Source organism: Nomia melanderi, chromosome 4 (assembly GCF_051020985.1).
Source record: "Nomia melanderi isolate GNS246 chromosome 4, iyNomMela1, whole genome shotgun sequence".
NCBI classification, from domain to species: domain Eukaryota; kingdom Metazoa; phylum Arthropoda; class Insecta; order Hymenoptera; family Halictidae; genus Nomia; species Nomia melanderi.
Window position 1 is genome coordinate 16,153,785 of NC_135002.1, and position 18,037 is coordinate 16,171,821.

Sequence of the window (18,037 nt, forward strand, 5' to 3'; positions counted from 1 at the left end):
GAAACGTAAATCCACGACTTACTCTTCAACGTAATAAACAGTAAAACTCGTCAGAAAAGACACCAACGTCAGTACCCTATTTAGCACAGAGTTCAGTGCTGCGTTGCGAAGAGGATCAACCCATCTGATCATCGAAGACGCGAAAAGTTCTCGGATCTTCACTGGAGAACAAGAGTTTGGAGGAATATTACTCACTCATATTTGCGGAGGTTGGTCTAGAGCCAGTTTGGACCCATGTCGTGCGTTCCAGTTACGAAACCCGGACTCCAGCGCACGGAAAAGCGGTATCACGAGGATCAGAATCCACGAGAGAGACGTTTCGTTTCCCGAAATCGGTGTCCGGCGAAGGGAGCGAGGAATGCCGGGTGATCGAGTCGTTCGTTCGGTCTGTCGGTCGGTCGGTGGGTAGGTCGGTCGGTCGGTCGGTCGGTCGGTCGGTCGGTTGGACGGTGCCCACCTGTTGTTCCTGCCAGCGGAAATGAAAAACTGAAAGCGAGAAGCCCTGCTCGCGGTGGGCTGTCGCGCGAACCACTCGGAAAAATGACTGCGGGGGATATTATATCGAAGAGATCGACAGAAGTCGACGGCACCTTCAGAACTGGGAACGAAACCGTTAACTTGGTCTCGGTGGCATCGACATCACGGACTCGGACTAGACTGCAAGAATTCGCTGGCGTTCGACCCCCTCTAGAATCCCGACCCGACCCCGTCCCTTCCCGTCCCGTTCCTTCCAGTTCCGTCCCGTCTCGTCTCGTCTCGTCTCGTCTCGTCTCGTTTGGTCTCTCACCCAGGTGTAAGCCAAGGTAGGGCGAATACGGACGAAGCACGGCTTCAGAAAACGAGCCTATCGTTCCTTCGACCGTGATCCAGCGAACTGGTGTCCCGATTTTTCGACTGATCCGTGGAGAACTTTGTCGAATTGGTTCACCCTTGAACGTCGTCTTTTGAGAAGTTCATCGTGTTCTAATCGGCACCGGATGTAACCGTGGTAGTCATTTCTTTTGGGAAAATAGAGGACTTGGAAATTGTTTCTATTAGGTATTAGTAAAAGTTCGTGCGGTTTTCTTGTTAATAATGGATTCAGGTTCGATTTTAAACAGCATTTCACTGGTTTAAGGAATGAAATGGGTATAAGTAGCAGGTTATGTTTATGCCGTTGGTATTGAATAAAAGAAGTTATTTTATAAAAACGTTCTTAACGTCTAATTTTCTAAAAACGTCATAACTATAATACCGCCTAAATTTTTACCTGTTTTAGAATTCAAATTGATAGCGCGAAAAAATTAATTGTAGAAATTAAAAGGATATGAAAAATAATAAACTTTAAAGTAATTTTTATTTAAATTCTTCTCTTGTACAAAACGATACAATCAAAAGTATGAATTTTCACTGTTGCGGAACTATACCATCACATCAATAAAATCAATCATAAACGATTTTAATAACTTGCATTTGGTACGCTATCAATAAGTTTCTGAAAAATGTCTCTGTTGATTCTGTTACTTATTTCGAGTATGGCGTTTTTTAATTCTGAAACGTTTCCGTATTGCTGATTTTCTGCGTAAAAGTTCCTCACAATTATGCCCCAAATGTCTTTCATAGGATTTTAGTCGGCTAATATGTTGGCCATTTAATAATGTCAATATCGTTTGCTTCAAACCATGCCATCACTTTTTCATTTGTGTGTATAGCCATGTTATCTTATTGGCACGACCAATTTATGGTACCATTTTCTTGACAAAGAGATAGCAAATTATTTTCTAAAATACTAATATCCTCGTCATTATTCATTTTTTTCGATGAGAAAGCTAATTGTAACATGCCATCACTGTAAAAAGTCCCCAAACCATAAGACTTTGTTCATCGAAAATTTTTTCGTGAAATACCGTGGATCTTTGCGAAGATCTCGCCAGTATGAATTGTATCCATCAGGTCCATCAAGATTGAATTTCTTTTCATCCAAAAAGACAGTCTAATTGTCAATAAAAGAAATTACGATAAGCTAGGTTTAGAAGATTTTAATATTCGAAATTAACTTACGTTATGCCAGTTTCGATGTAGAAATTAAATTAATAAATAACAACGCCGATGCTATAGTTACGCAACTGTTCAAAATCACATTTTCCATTATATCGTTTTGTATAAGAGGGCGATTTAAATGTAATTTAGTGTACAGTTAATTTTTCTCATACTTTTTCAATTTCTACAATTCATTTTTTTGCACTTTTAATCTAAAGTCTGAAACAACTAAAAATTGAGGCAGTGCTATAGTTACGCAACATATACAATTTATTCATAAAAGGACATTATGAAAAATAAACAAATGAAAAATTGAAACAAGAAGATTTACTGAATCATTATTTTTTAACCAAAATAAAATTTTCGCTCAACTTTGTCTTTAATCCATTTGCATCCGTAAACGGAATATTCCGCGCATGACGATTGTCTCCTATCACCGTCCGCAGAATATTCCGCATATAACAATGTAAACTGTTGATATACGGCCATACGCGGTAATACAGACCAACCGTCAGATGAACGCCGCTGTTGTCTGAACACAGAAACTTAAGTAGAGTCATGATGCAAATAGATTAACTGCAACTATGGTAAAACGTTAATATTACCGATGTTTTTTGTATATTGTGCTTGTGAAAATATTCAAGGTAAATTGTTTAGCTATCAAATTCGTGTTAAGGGGATGAAACTGCTAGTCACAGTCAAGAGCAACGGGATGGCACATGGCGGGAAATGGTACACCACTCGCTCCACGTGACCCCATGTTGATACGTTTACAGCCCTTGATAGTGCTCTGGCATGTAATTCGACTCTCAGATGTGAACGTTTTGACCAATAAAAAATATGCGCGGGAGAACGTAAAGTTTTATTAATTTTTAACATTAAAATTATTGAAAAATGAAATTAGGTGATTCGCATTTTTCTATACAAATCATAAGAAAACACTTATTGAAATTTCGATTAATTTCTAAGGTGAAATGTGTATTAATACTAGAACAACTGCACCCGTCAAAATGACCTGTTCCAGTTTTCTTATTTTTGTATTTAATTGATTTTAAAAATAAATAGTTTCACTTGAATACTACAATGAACATACGAAGAAATCGAGGGAAATCTGTTGTTACAATTCTTATGAGAATTACATATTAATCATGTTAAACGCTCGGTAGTTCTAGTGTTGCTCTTTAGACTGAGAATGACTGAAAAGTTAAATTAGGTGATTCGTATTTTTCTATATATCGTAAGATATTATCGATATACATATATATAAATATGTCTTCTTTTTATAATTATAAAAAAACAAATTCACAATGAATCATTGTGATCCATTCGGTAGTTCCAGTGTTAAAAAATAGTGCGTAAATAATAATAATTATCTATTATAAGATAATAATAATTATAAGATAATAATAATAATATTATTATTATTAAATATCAGTCAGACTTGCATTTTTTTAGGATTTTTATCTTCTGTAGAAAAGGTTATAAAATTATGTAATTTTGCACAATGTTAGAATTGTGTACAATGCTTTTCATATCGTACCATCTTAATCAGTTACTCGACTGAAATTTTCTGTGCAGAATGTAGTTATTTTACATTGTTCTAATTAAAATTTTCTCAAATTCTTAAAACTGCCATTTTCAAATTAAAACAGTAAATTCGAAATAGTACTTACAATTGGGTATACCTATTGCGTATGCCCTCTATGTAATATTCTATTGTCAAGATACCTTAAATATTCTTTATTACCTTAATGCCAGAAGATTTTACTTATTAATTTAAGATACGAGTATTTTCTGTTTCAGAGAAATTTTAAATCAACTTTGTTGTTTATTGTTCTTAGTCAGAATCGGAAAATACATTTCTTTTCCAATAACTCTGCGATCGTAAGCTTTCATCTATTTTTTAATTAAATTGGAAAAGTCAACATATACGTACACAGCTTTCCACGAAATGTACATCCATCGCGTCTCTTATCACAATAAGTGAATGAAAGAATTTACATCGTTGGAAATCGTTTTTCTGCTTCTGTCTCGTTACAAAACAGAAATATGTTATTTTGTATAATAATATGGTTTAATTTGTGTTTAATTTGTATAATTAAACTTTAAATGAAAGAAAGTAGTATAGAATCAACTATTTTTATTTGAGACTTGTAAGGAAAGATATCGAACCCGGAAATTAAAAAAAAATTATGAAACTTTGTGTGTAATAAACTTATAATACTAATACGTCGCTTTTATTTTTTCGTACCGTATTTCACTTTGAAGGAGTAAAACCACTCTTTGAAAAAATGGAAATTTTTATTTTCCATGGATTATTTTGAAAACGATAAGAGATAGCAGAAAAAGAGTTTAAACGAAAAATACGTTCTTTCACGTCTATAGAATTGCAGAATAAAATTTTTCAAAATCTTCAGTTTGAATTTTGAGTCGTAATAAATATGAAATTATGTAAACCTTCGACATTAATTTCTAATGTATCAGTTCTCAGTTCTTTTATTAAATAAATAACTAATTCTAAGTTTAATAGGAATGATAGTTATAAAAGAAAATTAAATATTTATTTAGTATTTAGTATTGATTTTTATTCTTATTATTCGTTCGTATTAATTCAAAATTAGGCACGTGTTTGTCTAAACTTTCTCATTTGCATAAATCAATACTATTATATGTATATGGATATACTATATATTATGAGTAATATTTATAAAATAAACAGCGATACTCGAATCGTACGTTGTGTGGAAAATTAAACCTATTATATGTTACATATTACATATAATTATATTATATTACATATAAGTTGTTAAAAAGTTATCAGAAATCCTTTTTATTTGCAATTGTTTATTGTTTCTGTTTTCGCTTTCAGAGTCGGCGCAGGCTTTCCAGATTCTGTGCGAACTTGTCTACTACATCAAAAGCTTCAGGTAGATATAATGTCTTTACTATTCATTAGAAAAGAATTCCATTAACATTTTGACCGCTATGTCACTTGAATTCGGGAAATATTACCTTTTGTACAAATTTAGAAATTAATTTTCTCGATTTCCTCGACATACCGAACAAACCAAATTTTATTGGATCTGAGATCCAACGACGCGCGTCAAGATGTTTTTGTTCCAAAATTGCTAATGACGTCTTATGGATACTCTTGTTGCATTCCACGTACTAGATTATTTTCAAATGTAAACAAAATGATTAATAATCAAAATTTATTAAACAGGAAAGACAAAAATTGAAAGAACTGATTAATTGAACAATATACGAATCGATATGAAGTTAACACCATAACTACCGATCAGTCAAATTGACGTTTCGAAATTTTTGTACGGAAACTCTTAGAGTTTATCTATTGAGATTTCTATTAATTTATTACAATTATATACAGTTACGTTTGCATATCGCTGAACCAATTTGTTTGGTAATTTCTCAGAGAATCATGTTATCTTTTTAATAATTGCAAAAAGAAGAGATCAAAAATGGGTCATTTTGACCTGTTTGGTAGTTCTAGTATCAAAGGACTGAAAGAAAACGCAAAATTTTAAATCAAAATTTTTAAATTTAGTCATTTGACCGTTTCGCGGTATGGTTGATGCTAAACGTCTACCTCACGTTCCGTCTATGAAGAAGCTTCTCGGGCCGAAGTTGTAGAGATTCAAAGGATACATGTAACGGTGTTCAGAATTTTTTCTCAAAGTCATCTCTTTCGCGGGACTTCGAGTTCAAAGTGTATGTTTTTCAACAGAACCCTATATTCTTATTTCATCAGCCTTGGGAGAAAACACCAAGGGAGAAATTCAATGATCTTAGTTACCATACCATTCCGATCGTTTAACCTCAAGATACTTACACCCGAAGATAATTAAAATTCTTCAGAGATTTACGTAGTGCATCGAATCACACATTCGTAATCAAAGCGATAATGGAAGGTAGGTACTAGCTCTTACAGTTCATTGGCAGTTCCTAAAGCTGCAGATTCGATGCAGGTCAATTGGGCATAATCGGAATCTTTTAATCCCTTGTCCTATGATTCTTTTCACGATTGTGCTTGATAAAACTACGTTATCATGAACACTAACCCTACCGCGACCGGTCAAATGAACGATATTAAAATTTTTATTTAAAATTCTACATTTTCTTTCGTCCATTTAACTTTATATCAATTCTTACATTGCTCGATTAATCAGTTTTTCAATTTTTGTCTTACCTGTTGTTTCTGTTTCCACTAAGACAAATTTATCGTCTAACTTGTATTTCACTAGTTTAGTGAATGAAATTAATATTAGCAACATATTATGTTTATGCCGTTGGTATCGAATAAAATAAAATTGTTTTACAAAAGCGTTCTCAGTGTTTAAATTTTGATTTAAGAACCTGAACGAAGTTTTTCCGATATCTAATATAACGTACGAGAAACTGCAAGACTGAATAATATAAATGTTGCAATAAAATTCTTAAACAGATTTATACTATTCTAGATATGTAGACATTCGTTGTAAATAAAAGAAACTTCAGTTGTCTGTCCGCCGTTAGAAATTCGTTTATACGAAAATAGAATTGACATAAACTATCTGCATTTTGTGTGTAACGTTTCATTTTACACATATATCCATCAATATTTCTACCACGTTCTAAGTCTATGTATTTATCTACCAATTTAATCTCTTTGTAGATGCTGAATTGCTGCATCGAGAAGAAGAAAGCTAGGGAGGAAGCCGCGCAGAAGTCTCAAAGCTTGGACATCGAAGATTTTGAGACAGGTGTTCTATTACATTTATTGCATGATACTATTGTTTAATGGTTAATGTTAATATTGACTTCAGTTTTTAAAACAACACATTTTTCTCACAAAACAAAATTAGTATCTTCAAGTTTCGAGAGTTTTGGGTTTCGAACGCCTTGAAGTTTAGAAGTGTTTTGATACCTTATCAAGTCTTAGATAAGAGTTTCAAAAATTTATATACCGAAACTCATAATTTTTCCTAATAAATATTATGAAAATCAACATCGATAAATTATTAACATTTTTAACATTTTCGTGTCATACACCGCAAGAACATGGTTTCTACGAATTTTTTTATAATTTATACAAGGAATATTTTTAATAACATTTAACTATCTTCGTATATCCTTCTTCCAATTAAAACTAGATAAACAGTTATTTATATATAACATACAATTGTAAAAAAATATAATCTACATTTGTGCACTACTTTATTTGCGTCATTGAGTCATAGTCGGAACGTCATAACAAAATTGAACGTTATTGAAATTGATGAAGTATACCCTGGTCAATGTAAATAATTAGTGATATTAATTTAATTAGTAAAAAAGGTTTAAAAGAAACCAACCTTCACACTAAAATACCCTCTTAAGTTACAACGAATCATATAAATATCTTATTAAAGGTATTTATAGTAACGATAGACAATAATTTTAAAATTAACTTGCCGATAAAATATACGGCTAGTCAAACATTAAATTTCATTTAAACAAAATACAGTCCGTGATAAAAAAAACTAGGTCACCATTAATACCATCTTAGAGCAAATCAGCAATGATATATTCACATAATTCTGGCTTAATTTCGTTGCTTAACGCTCGATCTTAACATTACGATGAAAAAATTAACAAATTACCTTTTGGGCCTGCAATACTATGATTAGTAAAAAAATGTTAAAAACTATGAGTAGCCATAAATTCCTGATCCAGAACTGTAGAATCCGAACAAATGGCGTTTTACTGTATCTTAATCGGTGGTACCGAATCAACGTCAGGTCTACACACCATCTAACGCTAACTTTCCTTTGGCTTCAGCAGAGTCGGAAGAAGAGGAATTTTTCGAGTGCACCAGCGAGGAACCAACAAACGAGGACGATTCGGCGACAAGGACGCCGAAAGCGAAGTATCTGTTGTGGAATAAACCCGCAGGAAGATTGGCCAAACATCCCACGCTCAAGTAAAATCTACTGCGTCATCTCTCTTTCTGTCCTTTTATTTATCGTGAGAACTGTTTTCATAGAAATTCGTGTATGGATTGTTTTTTCTTCCCTTTAGATTAATCCAAACTGGGGATCCTCTTTATCTGCCAAAAACGCAAGACCCCGTTCCGAAAACGGAGGATCAGCTCGAGGAAGATGCTCAAGTAATGATGCAACTTGGAACCGACCAACACGCCTCAGAAATGCGAGCGAGATTGATGAGCGCTTCGCTATTGTCCGACATGGAATCTTTCAAGGTCCTTGTAATTCGTATCGGTGCAGCTGCATACTTTAGAAAAATTTATTTACCATTCGTGATTTTACAATTGAAGTTGTGAATTCCAAAACAGCACAAGTCCACTTTTTAATGTTATCTATTTGAATTATTGATTTAATTATTTATAGCTTATTCAGGCCTATTTAATAATATTAAAATGTACACGTAATAAAGATTTATGTGTAGCCAATGCTTGCAAAAAAAATAAATAAAATATACAATGAATGAATGAACGAAGATGAAAATGAAGATTGATTTTTTCGAAATGGTAATTGGTTGATTTGTGCTGTTTTGGAATTCATAACTTCCATTTCAAATAGTATGCAGTGAAACTGGTTTTCATGAACAATTTAATTATTCGTGTCTAGTTGCTCTTGTGTGATATTAAAAACTCGACTGTGTAATATGAGAAAACATGATTGTTAACACGTTGACTGCTAGGCGATTTCGCAAAGCAAAATACATATACACGATACAAAAAATATAATATCAAATTATGTAATGTAGTTCCGTAATCATTCTTTGCGCGTTTATTTTGTCGAATGTCGCTGCTTTATATTATATTGTTTGTAACGTAAAAAGGTTTTTAAATAATCATTGTTTAGTTGAATTAAAATTAAATTAATTTTTGAAATTAGAGTAATTTTATTTAGTTGTGAATCACCATTGACCCACGCAGCATTCAACGTGTTAAATAAATGCGTTTTCAGAAGCATACATACAGTAGCAGTGTAAAACTTGGTCTGTTCTGAATAATTATAACTTTCAAGAAAATTTTTAGTTAGAACACTTTGATAAGATGAAGAATTTATTTCTGGAAGCTGTACAGGATTTATAAGAGTCCACAATATCTAGTGCTTCTTCCTAGTTTCTTTATACATCTTTGAATCGGTAATACAGATAAAAAAGTTATTTTAATAAAAATTTAATAGGCTGCAATGCTCTATAAAACTCTAGCAAATAACTCTTACATACATCCGATGAGTAATATTTTTTCTTATACACAGTTTTTTAGAGCGTAAAAAGTATTTTTTATATAACTGTCTTTTTTAAATATCTATTACAGTTTCCAGGCTATATAAAAAACATAGATAAATTTAAATATACAGAATGACACCGGAATAGGTGATCAAACCCTATTCGACAGTTCCTAAAAATGAAGAGAGATCATATAAACATTGGTCCGGACACTTTTCCCTTCCGAGATATAAGAACTAGTGTTTATTTGTTCATTTATTTATTTATATTAATATTTATGCGGTACAAATCTAATGCAATTACGATTTATAAATATAGGCAGCAAACCCTGGAGCAATACTGGAAGATTTTATTCGATGGTATTCTCCGAGGGATTGGATTGAAGAGGACGGAACGGACGATTGGGGTCAAGCTACAGGTTCTTTTCCAATGTCCTTGTACTTTAGAACGCACTACTGATTTCTGTCCATCTTTCGCAAAATACTAATGGCAGAACGTTTCAACGCAGGACACTTGTCAGCGAGAATGTTGATACCTAATAACCCTTGGTCCTCGACTTGGAGTTCGGCGCAGCCTGTCCCCGCACATCGACAGAAGAGATTGTTCGATGATACTAGGGAAGCGGAAAAGGCGTTGCATTACCTGAGCTCAAAGCGGCTGGACCAAGTCGGTCAGCTTCTTCTGCCAGTTTTGACACACGCTGCACTCTATACACTTAGTCAACAAAAGCAGGATGCTCTGCCGAATTTAACCGACGTTACGCACAGCATACTTAAGAAATTACAGTATGCTACAAAACCAATTCATCAGAAGTTACATATATACGAGGTAAATTCTACAATCGATTAATTTATAATTGATGCTTGCGATAAAAGTTTCAAAGTTTCCCGAAATACTTTCAAAGTATTTTGATGCATCGACAATTGGCGATCGCAGCTGTATATAATTTTTTTTATAATTTATTTTATAATATAAATTTCATTTATTTAAAATTTGAACTTCAAAAGTAGTTGTCTATGAAATAATACAGCTGCAAAAAACAATTATGAGGTTTGATGATTGGAGATTAATATTTGATCAGTGAACACCAACAATTAAGATACAAATAATTAATTTACACAGTGAGATATTCAAAAAACACATATACAAACTGATAGTAATTATTTTCATAAAATTAATAATATTCATAAATAGTAAATTTCTTTTTTAATTTTTTCAATCGAAATGGTAGTGTTGCGTGCACTATGCTAAACATACTAATATTGTTCATTTTTGCATAATTAAAAAATTTAGAAAACTTTCTGTATACAATCATATAATATACACAGCTGAAAAACATTTTTGATTTATTAGGAAATTACCCGAGATATAGAAAGCGTGGAAGCTTTGGTTGCTCAAGTTAGTTCGCTGCAACACAAACTGGGAGGAAACAATGAATCCAAAGAATTTACTTCGTTCCTCATTCAGTTGATGCGAGGGAAGGAAGTTGAGGTACCAGGTGGTTCCAGAGGAAACATTGCCTCTCGTATAACCACTATGTTTAGAGAAGCTCAAAAGGTGACAGAATTTTCTCTTTTTAATCTAGTCACTTGTTTAAAAGAAAAGTTGATTAATAATATTAATAATAATAACACTTGTGTTTCAGGCTGTATTCGTGATGACTTCCGTTAGTAGCAATGCAGATGTAGATGGGGTTGCAGACGATAAAATAAAAACATTTCCCGAAGCTTCATGCAAAGAATTCATTTTGCGGATTGTAACGCCAAGACCTTCACCGGCCTCGACACCACAACCACAAAGGATGTATGCTTGCCTAAAACGAGATTATATTCGATTGGCAGGTTTCTTTTCAGAGGATACAATATTTTTATAGTCCACGTTCCAAGTTTCACTTAAAACCATATAGATTAATACGTTAATCTAGATTGTTTTATCTATTTTTTATTTCTCACTTTCTAATGTTGTTCGCGACGGAATAAAATTTGTACATATAAAATATACGGGAGTACTGGTAAATGATAGAGGCGTATAAACTAATTAGATAATTTTTACAATTTATTAGTAATTTTAGAGATAATAAAACATTATACGAGAGAAATTGTTATCGCATATTAAATTATCATTTAGATATTTCTTTGAGTTGTAAATTAGAAGTGGCAAACGGGAAGTGCGATAAGAAAAGCTTCTGCTTTTAAAAACTAGTTGTTTTGTTCGCAAGTTTGTCTCTTTCAGTATTTATTTTTCTGTTATTTCGGTGGGTTAATTAAGATATTGTATAATTTTGATGTAATGTAAAATATATTATATTAATTTGTAAATTAATACAACGCACACTAAAAGTGTAACAAATTAATATTCAAATGTTGTAATCGCTACTTGATCCTCATTTTTTTATGAGTCAAATAATTTGCACGCCTCTATCATAAGATAAAAATAACAAGGAATTTTACAATTCTGTACATGTATAAAGCAAGTTTGATTTTTTTCTGTATTTACTTAAATATCATAAACTGTATATCAACAAAGAAAATATTGGATATAAATATTCTTTATAGAAAATAAAATGGAACAAATCTTAAGAAAACTTGTTCCTTGATGATAGTTTTCTTGGATAATTGATTCGTTTGTTATGAACCACCCAATAAAAATATTCTTTTTTCAAGTTTTGGAGGTGAAAACAAGAAATTTTGTACAATCTGATCCAACTCTTCAAGAGACAGCTGAGCATGTAAGCGCAGTACCGGATCATCGTCGTTGTCTCGTAAGTGTTTCAGACCACGATATAAGTCAACCAAATCTTTTCCCAAACTTGTTAATGTGTCTTTTCCAAGACCACGAAGCAACAACGTACTAACCATAACCGCAGCTCGTCGGCATTCAGGAGTTTTATCTGTTTTTATTATACAACTAATACAATAAATCACCTGAAATCGTATATTTAGATCAAATCAAATCAAAGCTTAATGAACTTTAACCGAAATAATAACTGATAAATTAAAGGTATATACCTCTGTAACAATATCACCCAATCGAAAACCTAACACCTTGCACAATTCACCTAAACACGAGAGACTAGAAGCACGAACCAAGGAATCTGAATCTCGTGTAGCAGATAAGAATCCGTTTATTAAAATATTTTTGTATGTTATTGCCATTTCACCTATTGAATTACAGAAATTAATTGAAAGTAAAAAGAACACATGGCATAATAGTTTCAGTTTGAAACTGCTATGTTGTTACTTTACAATTTATAAATACGCAGATAACTTTTTGAAATGAATGTCGTTTCTTAAATGCCAAATCAAAACAATTATCATTGAAAGAAAGATATATGCTTTGTATACTATAACATAAAAATTGAAATTTGCGAAACATGATAAATATTAAAATCTACCACATTTGTGTTTCAACAAACAAATTATTTTGAAAAACATTGTAAGAAGAAAATGTCATCAAATTATACTGACTACTGTGAAAAACCATAAACAAAAATGTGTTAGAATATGCCTTTTGTTAAGCAGTTACTGTAATGTACATTTAATGTAAAGAAAGTATAATCAAGGTTCTACTGTATTAATAAAAGTTGAAGTAATTTCATTTAGCTGCATGGTATCTGTACCATATGATTAAAATTTAAAATCCAATATGGGAATCCCTTAAACCTTTTCAAACCTATCTCTCATTAGCTTCACTAGTATCAATCTTCAGAGATTTAAATCATGAGTGGCAAAAGAAAGAAGTATATAAGTTTTGTTTCAATTGCAATTTGCAAGAGATAAAATAATCAAAATTATGTGATATATACTTATATACATAGGTTCTACATCGTAAATCAATCATTATATACGCACCTAATCCACGTGTTACTTTTACAAGTATTTCTCCCAATTTGATTCTTGTTTCTATAGTAATTTCACCAGCTGAAACACGTTGTGGCATGTCAATGTATTCGTGTACCAATGCTTCTATAACTACTCCTGGATATGAGGTGGCTAAAGCACATAATCCATTAATGGCTGCTAAATATATAAATGAATCATCATGTTTTAAATTTTCCTGAAATAAAACATGTATACAATAGTAAATTCTATTATAAAAATTTTAAATTAAATAACCCACTTGCATATACCAACTTTAAATATTTGAAGAATAACTGCTTTTCTGGCTGTAGCATAAGGATCTACATTTTCTATTAATTTAGTAAGAACTATAAGACCATGCGCACGCACAGGAAGCAGAGGATCAGCAAGGTCTCTAAGCGCTTCTTCAAACTTTTTAGCTGTTTTATGATTTATAGTTAGATCTTGATAATGTTTGCTTTGTGAGTGACCTTGAGTTTCAATAAGTTCAATAAGTTCTTTCATTAATAGTAGCAATTGCATTGGAATGTTTGAAAGACCACAACATTCCTTCAAAAATATTATAAAATCATTAAAAGCCATGAAATTTAAAAGCTTTTTTCTTTCGCCCAAAATCATTTTTATTAACATCAAACTGATGTATAGAATCTCACAGTCATCTTCTTCCGATGATATTTGCCTTTTCTTAATATATTCATTAAACAATGATTTTATGAAAGAAAAAATTGGATTTGGATTTTCTATTTGTGCTTCTTGCACTGCAGATATATTAGCTAAGCTTGATAAAAGTTTTACAGCTGCTAATTGCTTTTGAATTCTGTCCATTATATCATTTTCAGTTTCTAGTAAGTTATGAGCTTCCTCCTTATTGTCTAGTTTCATTAAATCTGATAAAAATTCTAATAAATACGAAAATAATGAAATTGACAATACATTAGTAGTAAATACTAAATCTAGGAGACTGTCTGCAAATTGTTCATAATTCAAAGTCTCATCTATTCCTATAATTTCAATTCCACCTGTTGGCCCAAGCCTTGAGGCTAAACGATATCCAAAATTTTCAGTTAAATTATGGCCAAGAAATTCAGCAAAAAGTTTGTTTTTCTGTGATTCATCGTGTAAGAGTTTTAACAGGAGTTGTTTAATTTTAGATTTTAATAAACAAATGCTTATCCTGATATTATTGTATATACAAAATAACGGAACTGCCATTTTTATTAAAACTTTGCAAGGTAAATGTTTGAATTTTGCTTCTACTACTATAAAACATTTCGTCAAATTTTCTATACACTTCTCCACTTCAGTTTCACTTATAACTACATTTTCTTCTTTTCTTAAGTTCATAAGCAAAGGACTACAAATTTTTTCTATAATATTTTTAAGACAAATGTCAGAATTATAGTCGTAAAGCGCGGTAATGCAACAATTTGCTATTGTCGAAGAGTGGTATATCTGTTCAAATGTAAGAAGGTCCAATATCTGAAAAAAATGTACGATTTTTATCAATGTTATCTAGTACTTGCATAAATAATAATAATTACTATCAAATGCTTGCAAAATATACTTGTGGACATATAGCCTTGTAATACTCATTAGAATTCTTTTCATGCGAGGTAGCTATTAATCTGGAAACAGTATCTAATTTATTCCAATGTTCTCCAATATCTAAAGTATCTTCACAAATAGCAATTATGATTGAAATAACTCCATTGGGTTGCATAATTTGCTGGATTAAATGTTTACGAGTTTCTCTTTGAAGCCACTTTGGAGATCCTTTAATACCAAGAATTACCATCAATTCTTTCATACTTGTAGACATGGGACAATTAATTAATAATTGATGTAATAAACGAACAAATCGTTCTTGATCTTTTTTTAATTGCTCATATAAATCTGTTGTCATTTTAAATGTTTTGTCACTTTCATTTATATTATTTGGTTTGATTAATGGAGCATATCCTAATTGTAAAAGAGCAGCCAATAAGGGACCTATTTGAGCAATTATTGCTGGTCGAAACATAGTTTCATTGTACAAATTCATAAGAGAAACAACTGTGAATGTGTTTCTTTCATATTTCTGAAATAAAAAGTATACCATTTTTTTACTAAATATGTAAATTTAATTAATAAAGATGTAAAGAATAAAAAGACTTTGTATCATTTTAGTTTTTATTTCCAATTATGATTTCATACTTGTATATCTGTTACTTTTTCTTCGCATATCTGTACAGCCTTAGGACATAATTTAGCCATGTCTGTACCAACACCTGGTAAAAGAGCAGGTACAATGCCAATTGCAACTATCAATTCTATAGCAGCTTTTAAAGCATGAAACTGCTTAACACTAAATATGGATTCCTTGTTTACATTTACAGATGTTTTCAGATTTTGTAATATACACACAACTAAGCGTATATATTGATATCTAAAAACATGAAAAACACTAATAATTATAATTAATTCTTACTGATTAATATGTATTAATATATAATATCTCATCTGCATATTAAATACAAGCAATGATTACGTGCTACCTGATATCAGGAAATTCATTCTTATTTTCATTGTCATCTCTTATAAATTTTTTATCGCATTCTGTTAAAATTGGTAAAGTCTTTTGTAAAATTCTTTGTAACCTCTCATTGAAATTTTTAACCTGCCCTACAGAAGAATGAATATTTCAGACGTTATTTAAAAACCTCGTAATTATTTCATTACCTAGAAAACCATTCATACCATTGTTTGAATTGTCGACTGTTATTAAACAATTTAATATTTCATGATAATCCATATTTTGTTTGTTACAGTTAGTTCTTCAATTTTTTATTTATTATATTTTATCTATAATAGTTCACTCGTTCCTTGTACCAAACATATGACATTTCTCTCATATAACATAACATAGTACAGAAGTGTTAAACTGCTAGTCGCGAGTATACACTTAGTTACTTAAGTATTTAAATGTGTAGTTGCACGTGTGAACTGTTCATGGTGAACTCCACTATATACTATATATACTAGAGTTATTCATGGTGGGAGAGAATCGACTGATCGAGAAGAGTCAATTGTGAGAAGAAAAGTTTGACATCATTGATGTAGTATACATATTACAGCATAAACATAACCTACAGTATACGAATAGTAAACAAACGGAGTATATTTACTTTTATTTATTTGGAGTAACAAAAAGTATCAATCTATGATTTTGTCATATTTATATAATATTTTGAAGTTTAAAAAATGGGAGTTGTTTTTCTTCGCGACAGTTTTTCTTGGTTTAAAATGGTCAAAAATGACTACATTTCGACCAGATATAAATCATTTAACAGAATTACATAAATGTCCAGCATGTTTCGGTACTTCTGCGTGTAATTATATTCATGAAGTAGATCTTACATCGTACGATTTATATTCAATGTTTTCTTACTTCTTTGGAGTGAAAAATGTTTTTTTTGGTCAATTAAATGGTGATCATATTGTATTAAAAAAGTTAGCACACTCACATGAATTAGATAAATTTGATCAAATGCTTTGTGAAAACAATAATTTATTACATATTTGCCCAAAGAATTTAAAGGAAGCAACAAATGAAAATAACAATGTAAACTTCTATGAGCTTATTAAACGGGAAGTCACTTTAGATTTTGCAAAAGACAATTTTAGTCATTTAAGACTTTGTCCTAATGAACAACATTTAAGCAAACTTTTAAAACATATATATCTTAATAATAAATATATTAATAAAAAAATGCTTGATATTAACATTTGGACATCAATAATTCTTAATCCAGAACCTTTACTTCTTCAGGTACTACTTTAATTTCATTTATGTTAATAAAGTGTCTTTAAAAACAAAAATTTATTTAAAGTTTTAAAACAAAATTCGACATATTTAGACATTGCTTGTAGATATTATCTGCTGATGAAAATTGGCCAGTACCAAAGTATTTAGGTGCATGCGGTCGCATCATAATTGAAGAATATGTTGGATTACCATTAACAGCATATTATTACAAGCCATGGATACAGAGAGCTAAAATAACTTCTAGTCTTTTAAATGCTGCTTATATCCTTACTTATCAGAACAATGACTTCAGCTTTTATTTGACTGATATATCAGCTGACAATATAGCAGTTGATTCAAATAATATTGCAAAGTTTATAGATTTAGAAAATGTAATAGTTGTTGATAAAAATATCAAGCCTGATGGTAATAGTATTTTCCATTTAAGATTAATTTGTAACGTTGACAATTAAAAAATTGATATTAATGTACTTTTCTACTTTCTTTAGAAAAATTTGAAATGTGGAATAGGTTACAAGAAAATACTGAAAACATTACGTGTTCAGGATGTTTAATATATTCATCTGCTGATATATGTAGTCACAAAATTAGTGATCACAATTATTATGCAATATGTAAGGTCTGTTATTACTATGAACAAATCGTACAATAATTATTACGAAAATTTTTAATACTTTCACAATAAGATATTACTTACAAAGGAATTACAGTTTTTAGTGTACTTTTAATACTTACAGATGTTATTAGCATTTGATACAAATGATGGTATATTACCAGGTGGTTTTTTACATAATACACCCATGCATATACAGAACGTATATCCTAATATACAAAATTTAATAAAGCAATGCATTTCTCCTGTGAGACCATTTACCAGGCTAACAGCAGGAATGCAACTTAAACAGTTATTAGATACTATAGTAGAGGATAACAATGAAAATACAGATAAATTAAATAGCAAAGACTATAATTAATAACAGTATAAAATATGTACAAAATAATAATACAAAAATGTCATACAATGTAAAAATAATTTCTCTTATGTTATGTACCATTGTATAATATTTATAAATAAATAGTTTTTACATTCCTAGTCATTATGTAATGATTAATGTCA

General features: G+C 31.1%; 4 protein-coding genes across 9 annotated transcripts in view; 2 read left to right on the forward strand and 2 right to left on the reverse strand.

Moving 5' to 3' along the window:
* Positions 1 to 640, reverse strand: part of haf (leucine-rich repeat and fibronectin type-III domain-containing protein hattifattener) — a 48,935-nt gene extending 48,295 nt beyond the window's left edge. The window contains exon 1 of the mRNA XM_031972638.2: positions 196 to 640. Coding sequence (XP_031828498.1) covers positions 196 to 199 — 4 coding nt within the window. The 5' untranslated portion in view covers positions 200 to 640. The remainder of the gene's footprint in view (positions 1 to 195) is intronic.
* Rab3GAP1 (RAB3 GTPase activating protein subunit 1) overlaps positions 1 to 11,128 on the forward strand; it is a 61,881-nt gene extending 50,753 nt beyond the window's left edge. For 2 of the 3 annotated variants that reach the window (XM_031972635.2, XM_031972637.2), the window contains 8 exons: positions 4,889 to 4,946; positions 6,692 to 6,779; positions 7,837 to 7,978; positions 8,077 to 8,257; positions 9,574 to 9,673; positions 9,764 to 10,083; positions 10,609 to 10,812; positions 10,901 to 11,128. In XM_031972635.2, coding sequence (XP_031828495.1) covers positions 4,889 to 4,946; positions 6,692 to 6,779; positions 7,837 to 7,978; positions 8,077 to 8,257; positions 9,574 to 9,673; positions 9,764 to 10,083; positions 10,609 to 10,812; positions 10,901 to 11,128 — 1,321 coding nt within the window. The remainder of the gene's footprint in view (positions 1 to 4,888; positions 4,947 to 6,691; positions 6,780 to 7,836; positions 7,979 to 8,076; positions 8,258 to 9,573; positions 9,674 to 9,763; positions 10,084 to 10,608; positions 10,813 to 10,900) is intronic. The other variant, XM_031972636.2, reaches the window with a different exon arrangement.
* Positions 11,129 to 11,882: 754 nt separating this feature from the next.
* Positions 11,883 to 17,804, reverse strand: Tango6 (transport and golgi organization 6). Of its 3 annotated transcripts, none has more exons than XM_031972631.2 (8): positions 15,852 to 16,002; positions 15,650 to 15,776; positions 15,309 to 15,540; positions 14,680 to 15,192; positions 13,389 to 14,594; positions 13,107 to 13,311; positions 12,264 to 12,415; positions 11,883 to 12,179 (listed from the first exon to the last, which is right to left on the reverse strand). In XM_031972631.2, exons 1-8 carry the CDS (start codon positions 15,904 to 15,906, stop codon positions 11,883 to 11,885), a joined length of 2,787 nt encoding a protein of 928 aa, XP_031828491.2. In that variant the 5' UTR covers positions 15,907 to 16,002. The 3 variants fall into 3 exon arrangements, with proteins under 3 accessions (XP_031828491.2, XP_031828492.2, XP_031828493.2); XM_031972632.2 differs by having other exon boundaries at positions 15,650 to 15,771; positions 15,852 to 15,999; XM_031972633.2 differs by lacking the exons at positions 15,650 to 15,776; positions 15,852 to 16,002 and adding an exon at positions 17,656 to 17,804.
* On the forward strand, positions 16,315 to 18,013 carry LOC116425213 (divergent protein kinase domain 2A). Of its 2 annotated transcripts, none has more exons than XM_031972639.2 (4): positions 16,315 to 16,923; positions 17,025 to 17,325; positions 17,409 to 17,539; positions 17,658 to 18,013. In XM_031972639.2, the coding sequence occupies exons 1-4, from the start codon at positions 16,315 to 16,317 to the stop codon at positions 17,892 to 17,894; spliced, it is 1,278 nt and encodes a 425-aa protein (XP_031828499.2). In that variant the 3' UTR covers positions 17,895 to 18,013. The 2 variants fall into 2 exon arrangements, with proteins under 2 accessions (XP_031828499.2, XP_031828500.2); XM_031972640.2 differs by having other exon boundaries at positions 17,409 to 17,534; positions 17,658 to 17,800.
* The last annotated feature ends 24 nt before the right edge of the window (positions 18,014 to 18,037 follow it).

Bases quoted from the DNA above. Each gene is read 5' to 3' on its own strand.
- Tango6 (XM_031972631.2), bottom strand. From the start codon at position 15,906: ATGGATTATCATGAAATATTAAATTGTTTAATAACAGTCGACAATTCA. The intron at 15,541-15,649 runs GTAGCACGTAAT...TCATGTTTTTAG, and splicing joins AATGAATTTCCTGATATCAG to ATATCAATATATACGCTTAG. The intron at 15,193-15,308 runs GTATGAAATCAT...TTTTTATTTCAG, and splicing joins AAAAAGTAACAGATATACAA to AAATATGAAAGAAACACATT.
- LOC116425213 (XM_031972639.2), top strand. From the start codon at position 16,315: ATGATTTTGTCATATTTATATAATATTTTGAAGTTTAAAAAATGGGAG. The intron at 17,326-17,408 runs GTAATAGTATTT...TACTTTCTTTAG, and splicing joins TAAAAATATCAAGCCTGATG to AAAAATTTGAAATGTGGAAT. The intron at 17,540-17,657 runs GTCTGTTATTAC...TAATACTTACAG, and splicing joins ATTATTATGCAATATGTAAG to ATGTTATTAGCATTTGATAC.